At 39.8% G+C, this 25,247-nt stretch overlaps 1 protein-coding gene across 3 annotated transcripts in view; it reads left to right on the top strand.

Annotated features, from left to right (window-relative positions):
* Window positions 1–25,247, top strand: part of LOC132404887 (protein unc-13 homolog B-like) — a 439,816-nt gene that overhangs the window by 324,049 nt on the left and 90,520 nt on the right. For all 3 annotated transcript variants that reach the window (XM_059989454.1, XM_059989453.1, XM_059989452.1), the window contains exons 16-20: window positions 3,177–3,318; window positions 9,573–9,742; window positions 15,289–15,404; window positions 18,076–18,239; window positions 19,779–19,929. In XM_059989454.1, coding sequence (XP_059845437.1) covers window positions 3,177–3,318; window positions 9,573–9,742; window positions 15,289–15,404; window positions 18,076–18,239; window positions 19,779–19,929 — 743 coding nt within the window. The remainder of the gene's footprint in view (window positions 1–3,176; window positions 3,319–9,572; window positions 9,743–15,288; window positions 15,405–18,075; window positions 18,240–19,778; window positions 19,930–25,247) is intronic.

Here is a 25,247-nt window from a genome sequence, read left to right as displayed (position 1 = left end):
CAAAAATGTGGTGCAGAGATAAGAGAGCTGCGATGTAATGTTGCATCTCTGTAAAACCCTGGTTGGACCTTAGTTAAACTTGGAATTTTGTGCTCATTTCTAGTCGCCTCATTGAGGAAGGATGTAAAAGCTTTAGACAGGGTGCAGAGGAGATTTACCTGGATTATAGATCATGTTTTATGAGGATAGGTGGAGTGAGCTTTGGCATGTCTCATTGGAGTGAAGGAGGATGAGAATCGACTTGATAGCGGTGCACAAAATGATAGGATGGATAGCCAGAGATTTTCCCCAGGGCAGAAATGACTAAAACCACAGTGATTAATTTTAAAGTGATTGGAGGAAGGTTTAGGGGGAATGTCAGAGGTGAGATTTTTACACAGAGTGGTGGGTGTATGGAGTGCCCTGCCAGGGTGATGGTAGAGGCAGATACATTAGGGGCAGTTAAGAATCTCTGAACTAGGCACCTGGTTGATAGAAAAGCAGAGGGCTGTGTCGGAGGTAAGGGTTAGATTTTATTTATCTATTAATTAATTTATTTAAAGATACAGCACAGAATAGGCCATTTCAGTCCATTGAGCTGTACCGCCCAGCACCCTACGTATTTAACATTAGCAATCACAGGACAGTTTACAATGACCTGTTAATCTACTAACCTTACCTTAGAGTAATTTAGCGAACTCTTGGGATGAAATATAAGGGATATAAGGGATTAAATGGTGTTTTGGTATTGAAGAAACAATGTAGAGGCAGTTCTAACACCTAGGCTTTTCACTGAGAGACTTTGTCCTTGAAATATTGAGGAGTTTGTGTGGTGCTGTGTGAAAACTAAACAATTTGATTTTGTTAACTCAGTGGTAATCAATGTACTTTATAGATGCAGAGTTAGATTAGGTGGACAATACTTACTTGCGGGTTTAAGCAGTTACTGTACTTCAGATTTGCTGCAGGTCATTAAAAGTGAGCTGGTCTGGTTCTTGCATGTGCCCGATAACAAGACATTGAATATATAGACAAAATGTTTCATGAGGTTTAGTCATGGTCTTCTCTACTCATTTTTAATGCATTGAAGGGTTAAATAAAAATATACCTTATTTTCCACACATCTTCTGAATTAGGATTGTTGTTTATGGTTTTTCTTGTATTACACCCTCAATATTATGTAGTCATATTTGGTTAGATGGTGATGTGCTACGTGATTATAAAGCTTAGTTTCATTATTACTGGTTGATTTAGCGAGCCTTCTGTATTTATTTTCATGATCAGAATTAAAGATGGGTCGTATTTTGATGCTTGTAGAATTTTGTTGATAATACTGACGGCTTAATTTCCTTCTGTAATTATTTTCTAATAGGACATATAAAGATGTCCTGAGAATCTGCTAAAAAGCTGGATAAATACAAGCTCCTTTTGATTTTGAATGTAATTATTGAAATGCATTATGAAATTATAATTCTCAGTGTATTCTTCAAACCAGCAGAAGAGTGTTCCCAATGATTTACTGAAAAGAAAGCATCAAATAACTTCAATATTAGTTTTTCATTTTTCAGAATGTGATTTCCAGGATTAGGATATATTAAGTCAGTTTATAGTAAGCAGTCTGTGCAGTGAATTCATGTTAATTGAGCCATCATAGCAGACGCTTATTTGGAGTAACTTTAAAGAACAAAAAATAATCAAGAAAATAGCTGGGGTTTCCTATGTTTATTTGGGACACACTGTGCTGCTTAATTGGGACAGGACGCTACTGCCGCACAGTTTCTAACTAGCATCAGTCATGTGCACTTGTGTGGCCATTGGACTCTCCACTATACTTAGAGCGAGCAGTTTTTAAACAGCATCTGTTGCCTGTGTTTGTGCTCAAAAAGCAGTGATTTTTGTCACTGATAGTTGGCAAGAAGCAAGTGTTTTGCTCACCATGGGTTCAAACATTCAGGCTTGGAGATGCCAGAAATGGCTGTGAGAAAAGATGAAACAATTTCATCACTTCATCAAGTTAGGGACTACGAATTTGAAGGTATTGAGAATCATCTTGAATATTACAATGAAAATGAAGATTTGGAGGATGCGGTCGTCGAAAGCATAGTATGAAGGCAGTCCATTCTCTGTATTAGGGAACACGAGGAAATCTCTAGATGCTGGAAATTCAAATTCCCCGTGACCACACATTTTAATTCCAAGTCCTATTCCCATTCTGAGATGTCTATCCATGGCCTCCTCTATTGTCAAGATGAAACCACACTCAGGTTGGAGGAACAACACCTTATATACCGGCTGGGTAGCCTCCAACCTGATGGCATGAACATTGACTTCTCTAACTTCCGTTAATGCCCCTCCTCCCCTTGTTACCACATCCCTGATATATTTAGTTTTTTCCCCATCCCCTTTTTTCTCTTTCTCTCTCTGCCCATCACTCTTTGCCTGTTCCCCATCTCCCTCTGGTGCACCCCTCCCCCTTTCTTTCTCCCTAGGCCTCCCGTCCCACGATCCTTTCCCTTCTCCAGCTCTGTATCACTTTCACCAATCACCCTTCCGGCTCTCAGCTTCACCCCACCCTCTCCAGTCTTCTCCTATCATTTCACATTTTCCCTTCCCCCTCCTACTTTCAAATCTCTTACTATCTTTTCTTTCACTTAGTCCTGACGAAGGGTCTCAGCCCGAAACGTCGACAGTGCTTCTCCCTATAGATGCTGCCTGACAGCATTTTGTGTGTGTTGCTCTGTACTAGGGTCTGTGCTGATTTTGTTTGTGCACAGTCAATTAAAAAAAACATGGCAGCTAGACTGGATGAATTCTTTTGATAACTATTAGGAACTAGTACACAGTTTTATAGTACTGTAGAAGTATTGACAGTGTTCTAATTTGTTCTATAATTCATTTAAGTACATACTGTACATTGTTATTCAGTTAAATGGTTGTTTTTTTTAATACCTTTTGAAAAATGTCCATGAATTTTAAGCTATTTGTGGCAGCCGCTTAATTGGACCAAAAATGTACTGGTTCTGATGTGTCCTAATTAACAGTAATGCACTGTATGGAAATGGAGAATATTGAGAACTGCTGTAACCTTGATAGGCCGGAATTCTGGGCTTTGATTTCTTAACTCAACATTAGGAATTTAAAATCAATTTCTAGATCTGTTTGGACTGTACTAAAGCCTTGTTTTCATATCTTCTTAGTGTTGTGTGCTCAGGGACTTCAAGCAAAGGATAAAACTGGCTCCAGTGACCCTTATGTCACTGTTCAGGTTGGCAAAACCAAGAAGAGAACAAAGACTATCTATGGAAACCTGAATCCTGTGTGGGAAGAGAAATTTTATTTGTAAGTTTTCTTTTGAGATAGGGGAAAAAAGTTAAAATTGCTGTTGTTCTGTACAAAATATCACTTTAAAAAGGTTGTGCTTTGGGATATTTAAACAATGGGTGATGCATTTGACATCATGCAAAATCAAAATGCTGCAGATAGTGAAACTCTGAAATAAAGACAGACTATTCTGGAAATGCTCAATTCATCAGTGGATGGCAAGAAAAAATTTTAGACTGATTATTTTAAATGGGAAATGATCAATATCAGCAGTCAAATATTCGGGGGAAGTGCTGTTGGAGATTGAGAGCTGAAAGTATTTTGGATTATTTGGTCTTTTATGGAAAAGCACTGTCCTGTACAAGGATTAGGGGCCAATAACCTTGCAGGAAGTTTTGTTCATATAGCAGAGGGATTTAAACTAAAGAAGCCCTGGACTGACAGTGTAGCCGGTGTGGAGGCTGACTCATATATGGAAAATAGAGCTATCCGATAGGAAAATTTGGCAGACACAGGAAGGGAAGCATGAGAAAGCCAGGAATTTTAACTGCTGTAAAGAGCCTGATAAAGAAGATGGATGGGTTGAGAGAGTGCATCAGTAAAAGGCCTGAACAGATTAGATATGGCAAAGTTATTTCCCATGGAAGGGAATTCTAGGACAAGAGGCCATGGCTTCAGGATTGAAGGACCTCCATTTGGAACTGAGATGCGGAACATTTACTTTAGTTAGAGGGTGGTAAATCTGTGGAATTTATTGCCACAAGCGGCTGTGGAAGCCAAATCATTTGGTGTATTTAAGGCAGAGATAGACAGGTTCATGATTAGTCAGGGCATCAAAGGGTATGGGGTGAAGGCAGAGGAGTGGGGATGACTAGAAGAATTGGATCAGCCCATGAGTGAATGGCCAAGCAGACTCAATGGGCCGCTTGGCTTACTTCTACTCCTATATCCTATGGTCTTATAGTACATGAGATTATGGTATTGCTGCAATCACGGAAATGTGGTTCAGACCATAAGACATGGGAGAAGAAATCGGCCATTTGGACCATTGAGTCTGCTTATTTGCTATCCCTTTCATCTCCATTCTCCTGCCTGCTCTTTGTAACCTTTGACACCCTCACTAATCAAGACCGATCAATCTCTGCTTTTAACATACACATTGACTTGGCCTCCACAATCATCTGTGGCATTGAATTCCACAGACTCAGCACCCTCTGGCTAAAAAAAAATTCCTTCTCATTTCTGTTCTAAAGGGATGTCCTATTCTGAGGCTGAGGAGATATATTTTTTCCATGTCCACTCTACATGGGCCTTTCAATATTCAATAGGTTTCACTGACACCCTCCCCCCCAATTTTTCTAAACTCCAGCAAGTACAGGATCAAAGCAATCATATGTTTCTCAAACGTTAACCCTTTTATTCCTGCGATCGTTCTTGTGAACTTCCTATGGTCCCTTGCCCTCTTGAGGAGGGAAGAGCAACTTGGTGCACTAGGGTATTAACATTCATACATGATGGAGAAGTGCAAAAGTGGAGCAGGTGTTGCATTGCTGCTTGGAAACAGCACAACAGCAGTGCTCAGAGATTATTATGGAGTTGGACAGTGCCCAGTCAGTGAATGGGACTGATTAGAAACGGTGAATAAAATTAAAGCAAGGGGAGTAGCCATTGTGTGAGTGGGCCAGATTCAGAGTAGCTTTGGCTCATCAGACTTGGGCGAGGTAAGTATCTGATAAGTTTCACCTTCTTTATTCTTCATTCCTCGTCTGTTAGGGCATAGTTAGTGCTGTGAGAATGGCTCCAGGGGCTGTGTTTTGTTCTGAATGTGAGTTGTGGGAATTTTGGGAGACCTCCAGCCTCCCATATAACTGCACTGAGCTGCAGCTCCTCAGAAACGTGTTCAGGAACTGGAGCTGCAGCTTGATGCCCATAGGTTCATATGGGAGAAAGTGAAAGTGACAGGAGCTTCAGAGAGATAGCCACTCCTAGGCTGCAGGAGGTAGGTAGCTGGGTGACTGTCAGGAGAAGAAAGGGAAATGAGCAGCTAGTACAAAATACCCCTGTGGCCATTCCCCTTAATCAGTGTACCACTTTGAATATTGTTGAGGAGAACAACCTTCCGGGGAGAGCCGCAGCGACTGGGCCTCTGGTACTGTGGCTCAGAAGAGAACAGAGGTGAAGAGGTCTGCAGTAGTGACAGGAGATTCCATAGTCAAAGGAACGGAGATGAGATTCTGTGGGTGCGATAAAGATACCTGGATGGTATCTTGCCTCCCAGATGCCAGGATTAAGGATGTCTTAGATGTGTCTATGGCATTCTAAAGGGAGAAGGTGAGCAGCTAGAATCTTGGTACATATTAGCACCAGTGACGTAGGGAGGAAAAGTGAGAAGGTCCTGAAGAGAAATTTTAGGGAGCTCGATAGAAAGCTGAAAAGCAGGACCTCCAGAGAAATAATCTCTGTATTGTTGCCTGTGCCATGTGCCAATGAGGGGAAGAATAGGAACATTTGGCGGATGAACGCATGGCTGAGGAACTGGTGCAAATACAGGGGGTCAGATTTCTTCTGGGCCAGGTACAACTTGAACAAAAGGGATGGGTAACAGCTGAACTCAAGAGGGGCAATATCTTGAGCAGGTTTGCTAGAGCTGTTCAGGAGGGTTTATACTAATTTGACAAGGGGATGAGATCTGGAGTGAGAGTGCTGAGGATGAGGTAGTTGGTTTACATGCTTAAACAGACTGCTAGCAAGGAGAGACTGATGACAAAATTGCAGTCAACAGGATGAGCTGCATGGTAAAAAGCAGACAAAATCAAAAAGGTTGAATACAGGACTATATTTGAATGCAGGCAGTATATGGAATAAGGTAGATGAACTTGTAGCACGGTTAGAGATTGCCATGTATGATGTTGTGGTCATCACTGAATTGTGGCTGAGAGAAGATTATAGCTGAGATCTTAATGTCCAACAATACACATTGTATCAAAAGGACAGGTAGGTAGGCAGAGGGAGTGTTGTGGCTCAGTTGGTAAAAAATGAGATTATATCATTAGAAAGAGATGACATTAGAAAGAGGAAGGTGTAGAGTAGTTTTCAGTAGAGCTGAGGAACTGCAAGGGTAAAAGGACTCTGATAGAAGTCTCCAGTGCCTCTAAAAAATATTCAGCTGCACCCCCCCCCCCCCCACTGGAAGTTTTCATGTTTTATTGTTTTACGTCATTGAATCACAGTGGATTTAATTTGGCTTTTTTGACACCAATCAACAAAAAAAAGACTCTTTTGTGTCAAAGTGAAAACAGATTTCTATAAAGTGATTGAAATTAATTACAAATATAAAACACAAAATAATTGAATGCATAATTACTCAGCTTCTTCAAATCAGTATTTAGTAGTCATGGAGAATTTCAATATGCAGATTGGTGCTGGATTCTAAGAGGGGGAATTTCTAGAATGCCTACGAGATGGCTTTTTAAAGCACTCAGGGTTGAGCCCACTAGGGGATCAACTATTCTGGATTGGATGTTGTGCAATGAATTGGAATTGATTAGAGAGCTTAATGTAAGGGAACCCTTGGATGCAGTGATCATAGAATTTACTCTGCAATTTGAGAAGGAGAAACTGAAGTCAGAGGTATCAGTAATGCAGTGGAATAAAGGAAATTACAGAGGCAGGAGAGAGCCAGAAAGGCTGACAGTAGAACACCAATGGTCTGAATTCCTGGGAATAATTTGGAAGGCACAGAATATATGTATCCTAATGAAGAAGTATTCTAAAGGCAGGTTAACAACAACCTTGGCTTACAAGAGAAGTCAAAGCCAACATAAAAGCCAAAGAGAGGGCATATAATAGACAAAAATTATTGGGAAATTAGAGGATTGTGAATCTTTTAAAAACCAACAGATGGCAACTAAAAAGTCATAAAGAAGGAAAAGATGGAATATGAAGGTAAGCTGTAATATTAAAAAGGAAAGCTAAAGTTTCTTCATATATATGTTGAGATTTTATAAAGTGCTGCTGAGGCCTCACTTGGAATATTGTGAGGAGTTTGGGCCCTTATGTTAGCAAGGATGTGCTGAAACTGTTAGAAAGCATACGCTGAAAAAATCAGGGGTGACGTCACTAAAACCTATCAAATGATGAAAGCCGTTGATAGAGTGAATGTGGAGAGTCTTAGACCAGAGAACACAGTTTCAGAATTGAGGGATATCCCTTTAGAATGGAGGTGAGGAGGAATTTTACTGCAAAGTGGTGAATCTGTGGAACTCTTTGGCACAGGCAACTGTGGAGACCAAATTTTTATGTGTATTTAAGGCAAAGGTTGGTAGATTCTTGATTGGTCAGGGCATGAAGGGATATGAGAAGGCACGAGATTGGGGCTAAGAGGAAAATTGAGTCAACCAGAGCAGTCTCAATGGGCCACATGGCCTAATTTTGCTTCTACATCTTACGGTCTGAGATATGAAATTTAAAGGAGAAGCAAGAGTAGATATTGGACCACTGGAAAATGATACTGGAGAGGTAGTAATGGGATCAAGGAATGGCGGACAAATTGAATGTGTATTTTGTGGAATTGTGGCCCAACTTGCAGACAATATGAGATAGAGAGAGGTGCAGGTAGTTTTGAGGAAGCAGAGAAGCTACAGAAGGATTCAGACAGATTAGGAGAATGCTCAAGGAAGTGGCAGAAAGAATACAGTGTCGGGAAGTGTATGGTCATACACCTGTTAGAAGAAATAAAAGTGTAGACTATGTTCTAAGTAGAGAGAAAATCTGAGGTGCAAAGAAACTTATGAGTCTTCGCACATTATTCCCTAAAGATTAATTGGCAGGTCTAGCCATCGATGAAGAAGGCAAATGCAGTGATAGCATTCTTTTTGAGAGGACTAGAATATAAAGGCAAGAATGTAACATTGAGGCTTTGTAAACACTGGTAAGGCCTGACTTGGAGTATTATGAGCAATTTTGGGCTATGTATCTAAGAAAGGATATGCTGATATTGGAGAGGGTTCAAAGGAATTCACAAAAATGATTCTGGGATTAAAAGGCTTGCCATATGAGGAGCATTTGATGGCTTTGTGTCTCTACTCAGTGGAATTCAGAGAATGAGTGGTGACCTAATTCAAACTTATCGCATGTTGAAAGGCCTTAATAGAGTGGATGTGGAGAGGATGTTTCCTATGGTGGGCGAGTCTAGAACAGAGGATGCAGCCTCAGAATAGAGAGATGTCCTTTTAGAATGGAGGAAGTTCTTTCACCTGAGAGTGGTAAATCTGTGGAGTTCATTACCACAGGTGGCTGTGGAGGCCAAATCATTGGGTTTACTTAAGGCAGAGGTTGATAGATTCTTGGTTAGTCAGGGCATGAAGGGATTCAGGGAAAGGCAGGACATAGGGGCTGAGAGGGAAAATGGATCAGCCATGATGAATTGGCAAAGCACGCTCGATGGGCCAAATGGCCTAATTCTGTTCCTATATCTTGTGGTGTTATATGCTTATATCCGAGGCCCAGGCAAGTAAAACTTCTCCGGAAAAGAAATCACTTGACCTGAAAGTGTACTGTAATAAAACTTTTGAGAGTTTGGATATTCTTCATTGTCCAATTTAGATTTTCCTTAAGTTGTTTTATCCTAGAAATTTGTTCCCAATTCTATTTTCTAAATTCTAAAATTTCATCCCAATTTTAATTTGTGTCCGCTTCCATCTAGCCTGCTGCTAAATAGGAGAGTTTGATGTAATAAAGCCAGTTGATGTTTTGATCATTTTGCATTTAAAAATAACTGTTACATTGTATGGTAACATGTTGGCAGTCTTTGCTACATCCTTATTTGATATTCTAATGATGATCATTCTTACTGGGAAAGAAGCACCACAAAGAGAGAATATGCCAAGTATTCATATACAGTTGCATTTACCTTTGAACCTAACATTGTATTTATTTATTGTTTAAGACAATGTTGTAAAGCTCTTGGATCTCCTGAGTCTTATTAAAACATTCATGCCTTGGGGAGAAATATAATTCCAACTACTTTGTGTGAGGTTGTTTACAGGTTAGAACAAATATTAAGTCTACTAGTGTAGGTGTACCTCTGTATTTGTGCTGATCCCCCGATACATCAGTAATCCATATTGGGAATCACCAAGGAATGGAGCACATTCAAGAACATTCTTTTTTCATTAATAAATAGACTATTGAACTACTGAGGAACTTTTTTTTTAAGATGCTTTGTTTTGGTGTCTGTTACAAGTGCAAATCTGCTTTCCTTCTTCACATAGTGAATGCCACAATTCCTCTGATCGTATCAAAGTAAGAGTGTGGGATGAAGATGATGATATTAAATCACGTGTCAAACAGAGGCTAAAACGAGAATCTGATGATTTCTTGGGACAAACTATCATTGAGGTTCGGACACTAAGTGGAGAAATGGATGTCTGGTATAATCTGGGTGAGTGAAAGGATGTTCTGGGCAATTTGGTATATTTTTACATGCCGAATTTCAAATGACGTATTTTTAAATATTCTGAGTAGGCATGGAAACTTCAACGTTAGATTTCATTGGTATGATGATATCAAACATATCAAACTGTGAAGAGGATGTGGAACTAGTAAGAGGTGAAGCACTAGTAAGCGTCACTTAAAATACTATGAGAATGTGAAAAATGGACAGTGAAACTGTGGCATCAAATACAATAAGATGCTGTTTCTTAATCTCAGCGTTCCTAATGGGGTCAACCTAAACTCTTTAAGATATAAAACCCATGTCGTACGTCTGGACATCTGTTCTTACCCCACCTCCCTCTAGACAGAACATACAGAGTTCCCATATTTTCCCGTTTTCACCCTACTAGTCACCAGATCCAGCACATCATGTCATTTCCACCAGCTGCAATGAGATTCTGTCACAATCCACATCATGCCCTCCCTGCCCTTTTCCATATTCCACAGGGACCATTTCTTTTTCACTTCCTGCTCTGCTCATCCCTCCCCACCCACCCCTACCTGACCTCTGGCACCTTCCCCCAAAACTCAGAAGGTGCAGCACTTCCTCCCTCACTGCAATGCAGAGACCTAAACAGCCCTTCCAGGTGAAGAAGATTCAGGTCCATATCCCACAATGTTCTCAACCACATTCTTTATTCCTGATGTAGTTTCCTCTTTCTCAGTGAGACTAGGTACCAATTCACAGAGCACCTGTTCTTTATCTCCATTGGCCTTCCTGATATGTCACTTCAATTCCTCCCTACTCCTACACTGATCAGTCCTACCTTGACTTCTTCTACTACCAGGATGAGACCCAACGCAAGCTAGGGGAGCAGCTGAGTAGTCAACATCCCAATTGTGTGAACATTGAATTTTCCAATGTCAAAGGACCATGAAACACAAGAGTAGAATTAGGCCATTCAGCTCATCAGGTCTGATTCAGTATTCAATCATAAATGATTTTTTTCCCTCTCAACCCAATCTCCTGCCTTCTCCTAATAACCTTTGATGTCCTAACTGATCAAGAACCTATTAACCTCTCATGATGTAGAGGCATTGCATGAGATCCTTGGCCTGACTCATCTAGAAAACAAGACACTAGGGTCAAAGTGCTGTTTCACGATCTCAGTTCAGAATTCAGCACTGTTTTCCCACAGTCCTTGGTGAACAAACTCCTACTCCTCAGTCATCTAAATACACCACTGTGTATTTCCTAACCGATACACCTTACTTAGGTAGTGTGGTTGTACCACCTCTCTTCCCTCCCCATCAACCCCAGCACAGATGCCCCCCAGAACTGTGTGCTGAGCACATTGTTGTACACTCTGGTCGCACATGACTACATGGCCAATCACCTGAGTAATCGTATTGTCAAGTGGTGGGGCTCATCACTGACAACAATGAGACAGCCTACAGAGAGGAGGTGGAAGAACTCGACACTTGGTACCAGGCAAATAACCTATTACTCCATGTCAACAAGATAGGGGAGGTGGTTATCAACTTCAGGAGTACTTACACCCCTTTTTACATCAGCGGCACAGCAGTGGAAACTACGAGCAGTTTCAAACTCCGGGGAGCGTACATCTCATGGTCCCAGAACACATTCCACACAATCTTGACAGCTCACCAATACCTCTACTTCCTGAGAAGGCTGAAAAGAGCTGGACTTCGCACATCCATACTCGCATCAATCTATAGATAAGCAGTAGGGGAGCATCCTAACAAGCTGGATCACTGCATGGCGCAGGAACTGCACTGCAATGGACTGGATGGCTCTACACCAGAGTGGTCAAAACTTACCAATGCATCATCGGCACCAGCCTACCTGCCATCAAAGGACATATATACAGAAAGGTGCTGGAAAAGGACTAGGAACACGGTAAAGATACCCACCCTCCCTGGTTGTGGACAGTTTGTCCCACTCCCATAAGAAAGGAGGCAATGTAGCATCATGTTAGGACCACTAGACTCAGTTACTTTCCCTAAGCAGTAAGGCTGATCAACACCTCCACCCATTGACCCACCCCCTCCATACCCTCCAAACCACTGCTGTCATTTCCTGTCCCACTTAATATACAAACCATTGTGCTTCACATCACTTCATAGACATTCAGTCATTCTGTGTATATAAGCTATCTTATGTTTTTCTATTTATTGTGGGGTTTTTTTGTGCTCCGTTGGATCCTGGGTAATAGTTATTTACTTATGTACTGGAAATGCCATTAAACGATCTTGAATAGTTTTGTCATGATTACCATTCAAAAGCATCTAACATTGGTAAGAAAGAATTATGAAAAGTAGAGAGAGGAAGCATATGAACAGTATGCACACTTGTCTTGTGAATTTAATAATATGGTAACTCATTCATAGTTTCTGTTCTTGATGTGTGTCTGGAGTCACACAAAGGGCATATTATGTAAAGGTGGCAGAATTTCTCCCATTAACAAACCAGACAGATTTTATGACAAAAACGAGGAAAATCTGCAGATGTTCGAGATCCAAAGCAACATACATAAAATGCTGGAGGAACTCAGCAGGCCACGCAGCGTCTATGGAAAAGAGTAAACAGTCGATGTTTCAGGCCGAGACCCTTCATCAGGGCAGTCCAGATTTTGTGTGTGTTGCTTAGATTTTATGACAGGCCTGTTGGTTCATGGTCTCCATTACTGATACTTGTTTTTTATATCTCAGAGTAGGTATTTAACTGGATTTAAATGCTGGTCTGGCAAGATTTGAATCTGTGGATTATCTCTGGATTACCATTCTTAAATCCCGACTGCACTAAATGTCAGCCTGCAGCATGCGGAGGCAGCTTGATGTGCCGGTGGAAGTTGCTAGTATGGCACAACACTGAGAAAGCCTGCTGGTGCAGATGGATTTTCTATTCCATGTGGGGGCAGAGAATACTCCTGACATATGTTGCAAAATGACATGAGGAATTTGTCAGTGCCAGATATGCAGTTCTGAGAACCTGGGTGGAGTGATACATAATCAAGGTGTTTTCTGATGCCATAATCTGACCATTATGTCACTGGTCTCAAAAGCTGCATATATCCCTCAGATACCAACGGCTATTGTGCATCTGTTCTACCATTCCTTCACATAAAGTACTTCTGGAGGCTTCACACTAATCTCTCACAGCTCTTCATATTCAAGGCTATGCTGAAATCATTAAATACTTAATCCTCCTCATCACACCTTCCTGGTTCCCTCATCATCTAATCTCTTATTATTAAGGCATGCATACTTTATCCCACATTCTCTCATAATTGTTTTGCCCTTGTCCTATTATTCTTTTCAATTGACTAGAACTGCACCTTAGCCAGATGGTGGAAAAAGAGCAAGCATGAAGTCATTACTTGGCTTGACACTTTCAAAAATCAGCTTAGAATATTCTCTTCCATTAAGATCTCCAGCTGGCTCTCTTAATTTTGTGCTGTTCTTGAATATTTCCCAGGTTAGAATGAGTTCTAGCATGCTTACTGACAACCACTGCAGCCACACTGAATGTGCAGATCAACTTTTAATGCATTCAAACTTACAAAGCATTTGCTAGAAGCAGAATATGGTTGGTGGCTAAATCTGGCTTTGTTGATGAATATAAATAGACTTGGTCGTGTAGTGCGCAATGAAATGGACGAGAAGAACACAGAGTGGTGAAATAGTTTGGCACGTGGAGGCAAACATGGCTTGTATTTATTTTTTGCTCTGGTCCTCCGTGCCATGAAGCCAAGTAAGGAGTTATTGGTGAGGACCGGTACGTTTTAAAAAGCATCTTAAGGAGAAGAAGAGTTGCATTGGTTTAAAGCAGTAAATCCAGAGTTCAGGGAGCTGATTACTCAAAGCACGGCTCCTTATGATGGTAGGACTAAATTTGACATGCTAAAGAATGCAGGATTGTTGAAGTGTAGTTAATTCTAAAGATTATAGGGTTCAATAAGGTCAAAGGGATAGAGGGGGAACTACTGTGAAGAATTTTATCTCGGGTGAAAGTTTTAAAGTAAAGGTTCTGCTTTAAGGTCTGTGATAAATGAGTAAGCAGTAGGAGTGTTTTGTATGAAGTAGAACACAGTAAGCAGAGCTTTGAAGGGTAGTTACACACACAAAATGCTAGAGCAAATCAGCAGCATCAATGGAAATGAACAGTTGACTTTTCAGGTGAGACCCTTCCTCAGGAGGGTAGTTGATAGGAAGCCACGGTTGTATGTTGAATTGGTCAAGATGAGAGAAAACAAAGGAACAGATAAAGGGATCAACTGAGGCGGAGGTATAACCATGCAATGTTAAGATGTTGATAACGATGCAAGGACATGTTGGCAGCTGATCTCAAGATTGGATACAATATCAAGGTTGTAGAAGAGGATGAAATTGGTAGACAGAGAACAAATTTTCTTTGGGACCGAAAATAGTGACAGGTGAAGTCAAACTTGTAGTTTCAATGATCAATGTAATTAATAATAGCTTCTAACTCAAAGTTGATCTAATTAGCTGCAACAATGTTCTATGTGGAGATTGATACTATGACTGCATAGATTTAACATGCTTAATTTACAATTGGTATTTCAAGTTGAAGTTCAAATTTATTATTCAACCATACATGAATACAGCCAATCAAAGCAGCATCATATATAGTAGCTACTCATCAAACTTGCTGTTCAAATCTTTTCGATAATGTACATTGGAATATGTTTCTACATTAAATATTGTATAAATGCAAGTAGTGTTTGTTTTGAACTAGGTGTAGTCAATCATGGCTGAAATTATTTTAAAAAATCCATAATCTAGAAATGAATCCAAAAACTAAATAGCTGCAGAACGTTAGTACTTTGTCAGTCTGATGGTACTATCATCGAATGTTGTTGACAAGTTATTGGCATTGTTACTTCACACCTGGGTAAAATTATTCTGACTGCAAATTGTTACAGTGGTTTCTTGAGGATTTATATGATACAGAATTCCTGGTTTCCTTGTGCCAGAGCTCTGTGATATATTTGAAGAATTCTCCAAATAGGTGAGGTTACTATTTGGAGAGCAAACTGAGGCAGTATAACATTTTTTAATGAATCGCTACAGAGGCTGGTTGGAACTGACACATGGGGATGCAATTTCCTGAAGATTGTCCTAGATAGTTTCCTCTTGAGAGTAAATAATTGAATGCACACCCAGAATGCAGCTTTCCCAGTTTTAATAATCAGTTTTGGGAATAGGAAATGTTATATAATTGTATTATATTTTGTGTGTTATACATTCTGTATCATTCTGTTGCCACATAGGGATGTGGTCCTTTAGGAAGAAAATAATTAATTGCTATTACTCAGGGTCTTCATTCGGTTTTTAGTTTCCCACCAAGCGGCAGTCTAAAATCTTTTTTTGGGCAAACTTTAGGAAGCATTTTTATCATTTTTCCATTAATTAGAGGTCTTAAAGCTGATCTCTGCCTTGTGGTGACTTGTAGATTAATACAAATGTCTGTTAAGAGCAAATGGTGTGAGTTCATGTATTCCTTTACAGAGAAAAGAACAGATAAATCAGCAGTCTCAGGTGCAATTCGATTGCAAATCAGTGTTGAAATCAAAGGTGAAGAGAAAGTTGCTCCTTATCACATTCAATATACCTGTCTGCATGAAGTAAGTTCAGCATTTCGATTTCTCCCTCCCTTTCCCTGATTCAGTTGGTTGACTGAAAAATCATAAAAGCTGTCATTTAATTTTAATTTTGAAAGTGATGCATGTAAAGATAAATACAGTACTGAATATCTTTTGAAATAATACATAGCAATTAACTGAGAATGAAACAATTAATTATGATTTAAAGCATAAATTGACACTAGTACATTATTTTTAATTTTTTTTGGTGAAAGTCAGGTTTAATGTTACTGATGGTATTGTCTATTGCTTATATACATATTACCAAGCTGTTTTTAATTGTATATGGCTAGTACCCTCTGAATAATGATATTCAGTTGTAATGTGAAAAATAGGAAGCCGGTCAGCAAGACATTTTGAAGATAATATCTAATTATCCAAGTCAAAACATGACCACATTAGAGCATCTGGAGTCTGAATTTAAATCCAGCTTTAATTAATGAGAAAAGAAATTGTGTGTGCGCCTGTCTGGCCCTGTCTGCCCTCGCTTTCCCTAATGAATCTCAGTTCACAGCTCATATGTGCTCATAATTTGCCATTCTCACACAGGGAAACCAAAGTGATAGGTGTGGGAAAATATAAATTTTATACCAGATACAGAACAGATTTTTGTGTTGGTGTCAAGATAGAGGAAGAGATAGGATTATTCTGCTTTAAGCCATGTTGTTCTTGATGAGGGACTGTTAGTTCTTGTCACTGTTTCTGTTGGAAGTGTCATTCTTTTCTTGAAGGAGCAATAAAATTGTTCAAGCAATTTAACTTTGAAGAAAGCTGAACCGTGTTGAAACTTTGGTTTCTCCTTGTCTCAAATACCAAAGCACCTGGATTGAGAATTTTGTTTTGAAATACTTTTGTGTATGACTTCTGTTGCATAAGGGTAGTACATTTAAGGTAATCAGACATTGTACTTTATACATTATTTGGCCTGTATTTCCTGCTATTGTTTGCATTCCAGTCATGTGCTACTGTTGCATTTTTCCTGTCATTCGGATGATATGCATCTCTGTGCTTTTTGAACATTGTTCTATAAATAGAAAAAATGCCACAGTAGAATTGGGCAACAAATCCAAACTGCTGGAGGAACTCAGCAGGTCAGGAAGCATCTATGGAGGGGAACAGAGAGTTAATGTTTCAAGCTGAGACCCTTCATCAGAACTGGAAAGGAACAAATGAGAAGGTGGGAGAGGGGAAGGAATACAAGCTGGCAAGTGAGCCAGATGAGGAGGAGCGGAGACGAAGTGAGAAGCTGGAAGGTGATAAATGGAAAAATTAAAGGTCAGGAGAAGGCAGTGGACCATGGGAGAAAGGGAGGGAAGTAGGGAACCAGAAGGAGGTGATGGGCAGGTGGAGAGAAGGGAAGGGGTATGAGGAGAGCCAGGATGAGGAATTGAAAAAGAGATAAGGGGGAGGGGTAGAAATTTCTGGAAGTTAGAGAAATCAATGTTTGTGCCATCAGATTGGAGTTAGTTAAATCAGTGTTCATTGAGTTAGGCAGTTTGTCAGCCACTTCCCTCCTCTAGCCACTTCCTGATTACCACTTAATTCCAAGCCTCAAACTTCAGTATGCAACCACAATGGTTTCCTTCCACATCCTTCCCTTTTTGCTGAACCTTTAGCTCCTGGTGCATCACTTTCAACCATGAGAAGGTGCACTTAAAGCTGTAGCAGCAGAGCCAGAATGAAAAGCCTTCCTGACACACCACTACTCTACCAACCAGCAGCACCCATTTTAGACTGTGTAGTAGGAGTAATCATGGCTTACGTATTTAAAGAGCTTCACCAGTACAGGAAGAATTTTGTTGTATCTACAAGTAAGGGAGAAAGGAGAAGTAATACACAGTTGGGAATCAACACATTTTCAGTCCACAGTTTTCGAAAGAAATAGACTTTTCTCATCTAAAGTCACCAACTTGAAATATTAAATGTACCTCTCCATTGATGTTATTGGTCTCACTGACTGTTTTTCTGGGTGTTATGTTTTATTTTAGATTTGCAATTTGCATTTGCAATATTTAGCTTTGTGTATTTGTGTTGGCAAGGTGGAGGGAATACAAGGAGTATTTGACAGGGTTGTGCATAATGGTTTATTGATGGTTTGATGTTAGAGCTAAACAAAAGAGCAGCAAAGTAAGGTTTGAAAATCAGGGCAAAACTTTGAAGTTATGAGTAACCTAGACCTAGTAGAATTTGGAGATAGTGTGACTAATGAAAATCTGGAAGAAAGAACTTCCAATATAATATGTCAGCCACTATAGTTGGGTCAGATGTTGCAAGAATAGCATTAGTTAAATTTATTCTTAATTAGATGAAACTTCCTCCAGTATATGGCAATGATGGGTGGAGGACAGTGATGTTTTAGAGCAATAAGCTATCAGGCATATTTAGTTTTAAAATAGTTACACTTTATTTCACGTTGTCTTCTGATAACATTATAATTCAGCTTGTGTAGAATGCTGTTGATTAGGTTTGAGAAAATACATACTGCCAACAGTTAGGACACTTCGTGACCTTGAGTCATTTAGGTGCATTATTCTGCCATGAATAATTGAAGAGGACTACTACTGACTGCTGGAGTTACTTTGCATCAACAATTAGATACAAACACAATTACATATAGTTCAATGCTAAGCCTTTTGCTGTTACTTTTTTGCAGAACCTTTTCCACTGTCTCACAGATCTTCAGAGTAGTGGTGTTGTAAAAATACCAGATGCCAAAGGAGATGAAGCGTGGAAAGTTTACTTTGATGAAACTGCACAAGAAATAGTGGATGAATTTGCAATGCGTTATGGAATAGAATCCATTTACCAAGCAATGACGTAAGTTTGAAATATAATTTTTAGGAAGACTGGTGACAACCGACAGGAGAAATAAAACCTGTGTTTTTCCACTCATGGTTAAACAATGAAATAAATGGAAGAGTGTCGCAATGTAACACAGCTCAAATTATACCGGTGATTTAGCAGTCACATTTTGGCGTATATTCAGACATGATAGTCTGAGAACTGAGATTAACCTCAAACTTAATTTGGGGCTAGATCAGATGGGTAGGAACTGAGACAGATGGCAAACAATGTGAACTTGACAATGTTAGGCCCTGCCTTTTTAAAATCCCTTGAGTTAATTTGCACACGCCTACCTGCAGGCTCCAGGTAGGCGTGTGTAAATTGTACCTGACAGCAACCATGAAAAGAGTAACTTGACAGCATGGGGAAGGTTTTTAAAAAACATCCAATGTTGCTTAAAGAAGAGATGGGAGAGCCCTAATTCTTTCTGTGTGGAGCAAAGAAGCATTCCTCTTTCCTGACCCCAAGGAAGTTAAAAAAATCCCTGAATCCCTTTTGATCAAAATTCTTATACTGTCCAGATAAACTCAAAGAACACTGTTTTTTAAACCAGTAATTAAGAATGCAGTTGGGACCTGATTGCATAGCCAGAGATTGATCTGTAAACGTAAAGGAAGATCCTACTGGCTTCTGCTTGCTGCTGTGCCCATTCATTCACTAGATCATTTTAAGATTGAAAATGATAAAATGGGTTAAGGCTGTCAACAGGTAAATATTTTGGACTGTTTTAACTTCTCCCCTCTGGGCTATTAAAATTTTACAAGATTAAAATCATGCTTGTTATTCTGGCATAACTGAAATGAAAACTGAAACAAACATTATGTGGCGAATGTTATCATTTCAGTAGTTCTTGTATTCATTTAGTTCATGTAAACTGAATTTATAGAGAGTGTTAATTAACAAGGGAAGTAAAGATGGGAACCCCACCACGTGGACATTGCGCTCCAAGTCACACATCACCCTGACTTGGAAATATATCATTGTTGCTACACCAATGACAGATCTCTTCAAACTTCCAGTATACCCACACCTCATGGACTGCAGCATTCTAAGAAGGCAAATCACCACTAGCAACTGGGGATGGGCCATTGAATGCTGGCTCTGACTGTGGAGTTCTCATCTCAAGAACGAATGAAAAACATATCTTCAAGGTGGAAATTACTAGAATCGTCAAAGTAAAAAGTAACATTGAAAAATTGCATATATTGTTAATCTCAAGCAAATATATCCCCTGGGGTGGAGGGGGGGGGGGTATGGTAGAGACCTTCCATTAGAATTAAATTCTGAGGAAGCGGTAATGTATTTTTTTCAGATGTGAGTTGATTTTTGTTATCTGGAATATAGCTTTATTAAAGCTTATATTTGTTTTTTTAAAAATCAGATTTTACAAAATGAGGTTTTGCTGATATTTAAAAAATGAAGCAAAGAAACTCAATTTTTCTATTTCCGATTTAAACATATGCAATGTACTATTTGTGTCTAATGCCTAACTGTAAGCTTCTGCCTTTACAGGCATTTTGCTTGTTTATCTTCTAAGTACATGTGTCCAGGAGTGCCAGCTGTAATGAGTACCTTGTTAGCTAATATAAATGCATACTATGCACACACCACTGCCTCTACCAATGTATCTGCCTCTGATCGTTTCGCTGCTTCAAACTTTGGGGTAGGTTCATCCCTACATTCACCTTCAATGTTTGTGTTATTTCATTTTTGTGAATAGTTTTATGTACTGTTTTGCTTCCATTCACAATCTCACTCCCCTGTTGTACACGAACATGGTCAGTCTGGAATCTTGTTCCAAGGTGCTTTGAGAACTGGCCATTTCCGGGTCAGTGGGAGTGATACTACTTGCCTTCAGATGTTTGTTCCTCTTCTGCTTTGCACGCAGAGCTTCTCTGAACCAGTCAAATGAGAACTTTCTGTGTGGATCTTCAGAGACTATTGTGTCTTATCATTTGCTGTTGATGTACAGTCCTAAAAAGTTTGTGTTTGTAACCTTAGGAATAATTTTGGTTGTATTTGTTGCATAATTTGATATTGTTGCTATAGTTTGGCACAAAAAGATTCTCCCCTGCTTATGAACGTCTGACATACGTATATACCATCTATACATACAACCGTTCATTTGGCAAACTGGCTGGATGGATGTTCTGGTTGGAGCCGGGATGCAGGCATCTTATGCTGCTAGAAATGCAATTTGCAGCTGCATTTCTTGAAACACATGAAATGAGTTACAAGACCATAAGCCGTAAGAGCAGAATTAGACCATTCAACCTATCAAGTCTGCACCATCATTCCAACATGGCTGATTTATTATCCCTCTTAATCCCATTGTCCTGCCTTCTCCCCATAATCTTTGACATCCTTACTAAGCAGGAACCTATCAAGCTCCACTATAAATATACCCAATGACCTGGCCTCCAAAGATTCACTACCCATTGGCTAAAGAAATTCCTCCTAATCTCTGTTCTAAATTATCATTCCTCTATTTTGAGGCTTCCCCTTTGAGTCCTAGACTCCTAGGCCACCAGGCCATGATCTAGAATATGGTTCGATAGGTTTCATTGAGATCCCTCCCTCATTCTTCTAAGCTCCATTGAATACTGGCCCAGAGTTATCAAACACTTGTCATATATTAACCCTTTCATTCTTGGAATTATTCTCTTGAATCTCTTTTGGAACCTCTCCAATCCCAGCACATTTTTTTTAGGTAAGGGGTTCTCACAATACTCCAAGTGTGGTCTGACCAATGCCTTATAAAGCCTCAGCATTATATCCTTGCCTTTACTATATATTTTAGTTCCCCTGAAATGAATGCTAACATTATATTTGCCTTCCTTATCACTGGCTCAACATGCAAGTTAACCTTTAGGAATCTTGCATAAGGACTCCCAAGTCCCTTTGCACCTCTGATATTTGAATTTTCATGTTGTTTAGAAAATAGTCTACAATTTTATTCCTTCTACGAAAATGCATGTCCATACAGTTCCTTGCACTATATTCTGTCTGTCACTTCTTTTCCCATTCACCCAATCTGTCTACATCCTTCTGCAGACTCACTACTTCCTCAACACTACCTGCCCTTGCCAGCTATCTTTATATCACCTGCAAAATTGGCCACAAAGCCATCAATTCTGTCATTGGAATAATTGACGTATAACATCAAAAGAAGTGATCCTAATGCCGACCTCTGTGGAGCACCACTATTGACCGTTAACCAAACAGAAAGGCCCCCTTTATTCCCACTTTTTGCCTCCTGTCAATCAGCCAGTCTTCTATTCATGCCAGTATCTTTCCTGTAATACCGTGGGGCCTTACATTGTTAAGCAGCCTCATGTGCAGCATCTTTTCAAATACCTTCTGAAAATTCAAATAAACAGCGTCCACTGGCTCTCCTTTGTCTATCCTGCTTGCCATTTAGAGTCATAGAAAAGTACAGTACAGAATTAGGCCCTTCAGCCCATCTAGTCTATGCTGAACCTTTGAAACTGCCTACTTCCATTGACTTGCACCAGAACTTAGCACCCTATCATCCATGCACATATCCAAACTTCTCTTAATCGTTGAAATTGAGCTCTCATGTACAACTTTCATCCTCATTTTGTTCCACACTTTTAACGACCCTCTGAGTGGAGACATTTCCCCTCATGTTCCTTTTAAACTTTTCACCTTTCACCCATAATCCATGAGTTCCAGTTGTAGTCCCACCCAACAGTGGAAAAAGCCTGCTTGCATTTACCCTATCTATACCCCTCATAATTTAGTGTACCTCTATCAAATCTCCTCTTAGTCTCCTACGTCTCAAGGAATAAAGTCCTAACCTGTCCAGTCTTTCCATATAACCTCTGCAACATACTTGTAAATATCTCTGCAGTCTTTCAAACTTATTTACATCCATCCTATAGGCAGGTGACCAACACTACAAATAGTACTCCAATTAGGCCTCACCAATGTCTTATACAAATTCAACGTAACATCCCATCTCTTGTACTCAATACTTTGATATATGAAGGCCAGTGTGGCAAAAGCTATTTTTACAATCAACCCATGACATGGCTTTCAATGAATTATGGAACTGTATTCCCAAATCCCACTCCTCTGTGCCCTACCATTCACTGTAAGACCAACCCTGGTTGGTCCTATTGAAGTGCAACACCTCACATTTGTCTGCATTAAATTTCATCTACCATTTTTTAACCCATTGTTCTTGCTGGTCCAGATGCCACTCAAACCATGATGGTTTTCCTTGCTGTCGATTACACCCCCAATCTTGGTGTCATTAGTCAATATGCTGATCTGGTTAAACACATTATCACCCAGGTCGTTGATATACATGACAAACAACAACAGGTCCAGCACCGATCCTTGCGGCACTTCACTAGCAGCAGGGCTGCAGTCAGAGAGGCAACCATCTCCTACCTCTCTCTGGTGTCTTCCCCAAAGCCAATGTCTAACTCAATTTACCACCTCATCTTGAATACCAAGCGACTGAACCTTCTTGCCCAACCTTCCATGCAGGACCTTCTCAAAAGTCTTTCTAAAGTCCATGTAGAGAATGTCAACTGCCCTGCCTTTATCAATTTCCCTGGTAACTTCCCTGAAATACTCTATAAGATTGTTTAGACATAACCTACCACACACAAAGCCATGCTGACTATCTTTAATCAGTCCATGCCAATCCAAATACTCATATACCTGGTCCCTTAGAATATCTTCCAATAGCTTTCCCACTACTGATGTCAGGCTCACCGGCCTACAACTTCCTGGTTTATTTTTGGAACTTTTCTTAAATAGTGGTAACTCACTTGTTGCTAAGGATGTTTTAAATATCTCTGCCAGGGTGTCGGTCATTTCTGCACTTGCCTCAAAGATTTCCAACAGATCTTTCAGGCAAGATTTCCCTTAAGGAAACCATGCTGACTTTGGCTTATTTTATCATGTGTATCTAAGTACTCCAAAACCTCATCCTTAAAGACAGACCCCAACGTCTTCCCAGCCACTGAAGTCAGGCTAACTGGCCTAGAATTTCCTTTTCCCTGCCTCCCTGCCTTAAAGACTGGAAGGATATTTGCAATTTTCCAGTCCCTTGGAGTTTTTACTGACTCTACTGATTCTTGAAAGATCACTATTAGTGCCCCTTCAATTTCTTCAGCCATCTCTTTTTGAATCTTGGAGTGTAGTCTATCTGGTCCAGGTGACTTATCTATCTTCAGACCTTTAAGCTTCCCAAGCACCTTCTCCATAGTAATAGCAACTTTCAAATTTCTGGCACACTTCTCTTGTCTTCCACAATGATGACTGACATAAAGTTTGTCTTGCCATTTCTTTGTCCCCTATTACTACCCTTCCAGCGTCATTTTCAAGCAGTCCGATATACGCTGTTGCCTCTCTTTTTGTTTTTATATATCTGAAAAACTTTTTGTATCCTTTTTTATATTATTAGCTAGTTACCTTCATGTTTAATCTTTTTTTTCTTTATGACTTTTTTAGTTGTCTTCTGTTGGCTTTTAAGCATTTCCTCTCCTCTAACTTCTCACCAATTTTTGCTATATTATATGCATTTGACCTCCCTTGTCAGCCACATTGTCTCACCTCCCTTTGGAATACTACTTCACCTTTGGTATGTATCTATCCTGCACCTTCTGAATTTCTCCCAGAAACTCCAACCATTGCTTTTCTGCTGTTATCCCTACTAGTTTGTCTTTCCAAATCTGGTTCATTACAGAACACCCAGTACAGAATTGCCTTTCCCCAGACGGGATTAACAACAAGCTGCTATAAAAAGCCATCTCATAGTCATTCTACAAATTCCATCTCTTGGGATTTCCCAATCTACCTGCATATTGAAATCCCCCATGACTATTGTAACATTGCCTTTTTTACATTCCTTTTCTATCTCCTGTAATAATTTGTTATAATTTCCTGGCTACTGTTCCGAGGCCAGTATATAACTCCCTTTTTAACCTTGCTACAAGATCATCTACCTTATTCTGTATACAGTACGCACTCAAGTATAAAGCCTTCAGTTGCGTAATCATCACCCTTTTTGATTTTGCTCCCATTTTACACTTAAGCTCACTCCACCGACTATGATTTTTTTCCTTTCATCTACTAGTCCTTCCTTGTAGTTGCACAACCCAGTGTATCTACTTATATACCAACAGTAGTGTAGTGTCGTGTGGTGGAGATTGTATTGACACAGCCTGGGATGGAAGCACCAATGCCCTTGACTGGAAAATCCTACAAAAATTAGTGCATGCAGCCCAGTCCATTATCGGTAAAGCCCGCCCTACGATTGAGCATATCTTCCAAAAGCATTGTCACAGGAAAGCAGCATCCATCGTCAGCAACCACTATCACCCAGGGCATGCACTCTTCTCACTGCTGCCATCAGGAAGAAGGTGCAGGAGCCTCAGGATTCTCACCACCAGGTTCAGGAACAGTTATTACTGTTCATTAACCAGGCTCTTGAACTAAATGGAATAACTTCATTTGCCCCATCATTGAAATGTCCCAAAACCTATGGACTCACTTTCGAGGACTGTTCATCTCATGTTCCTTAAAATTATCTATTTATTTATTATTTTTAAAAATGTTTCTTTTGTACACAGGTTGAACACCCAAGTTGGTGTGGTCTTTCACTGATTCTATTATGCTTGTTATTCTATTTGGATTTATTTAAGTATACCTGCAAGAAAATGGATCTCAGGTTCTACGTAGTGACCTATATGTACTTTAATACTACATTTACTTTGAACTTTGAACATCCCCATCCTCAGCCCTATCACGTTGGTTCCCATCCTCCTGCCAACAGCTTTAGCAAACCTGCTGTAATCCATGTTGTACAGGCTATGAACTGTTCACAGGAATATAACCCTGCTGTAACCTGGGGGGGGGGGGGAGCTGCATTATGTTAATAAACCAGGATATTTCACATTATGTTAGATACCTTCCATATAATTAAAAAAATCTTTGTTGCTT

This window comes from Hypanus sabinus, chromosome 14, assembly GCF_030144855.1.
Source record: "Hypanus sabinus isolate sHypSab1 chromosome 14, sHypSab1.hap1, whole genome shotgun sequence".
Taxonomy (NCBI): Eukaryota; Metazoa; Chordata; class Chondrichthyes; order Myliobatiformes; family Dasyatidae; genus Hypanus; species Hypanus sabinus.
The sequence above is the reverse complement of the archived record's forward strand: the minus strand, read 5'-3'. Positions and strand labels throughout refer to the sequence as shown.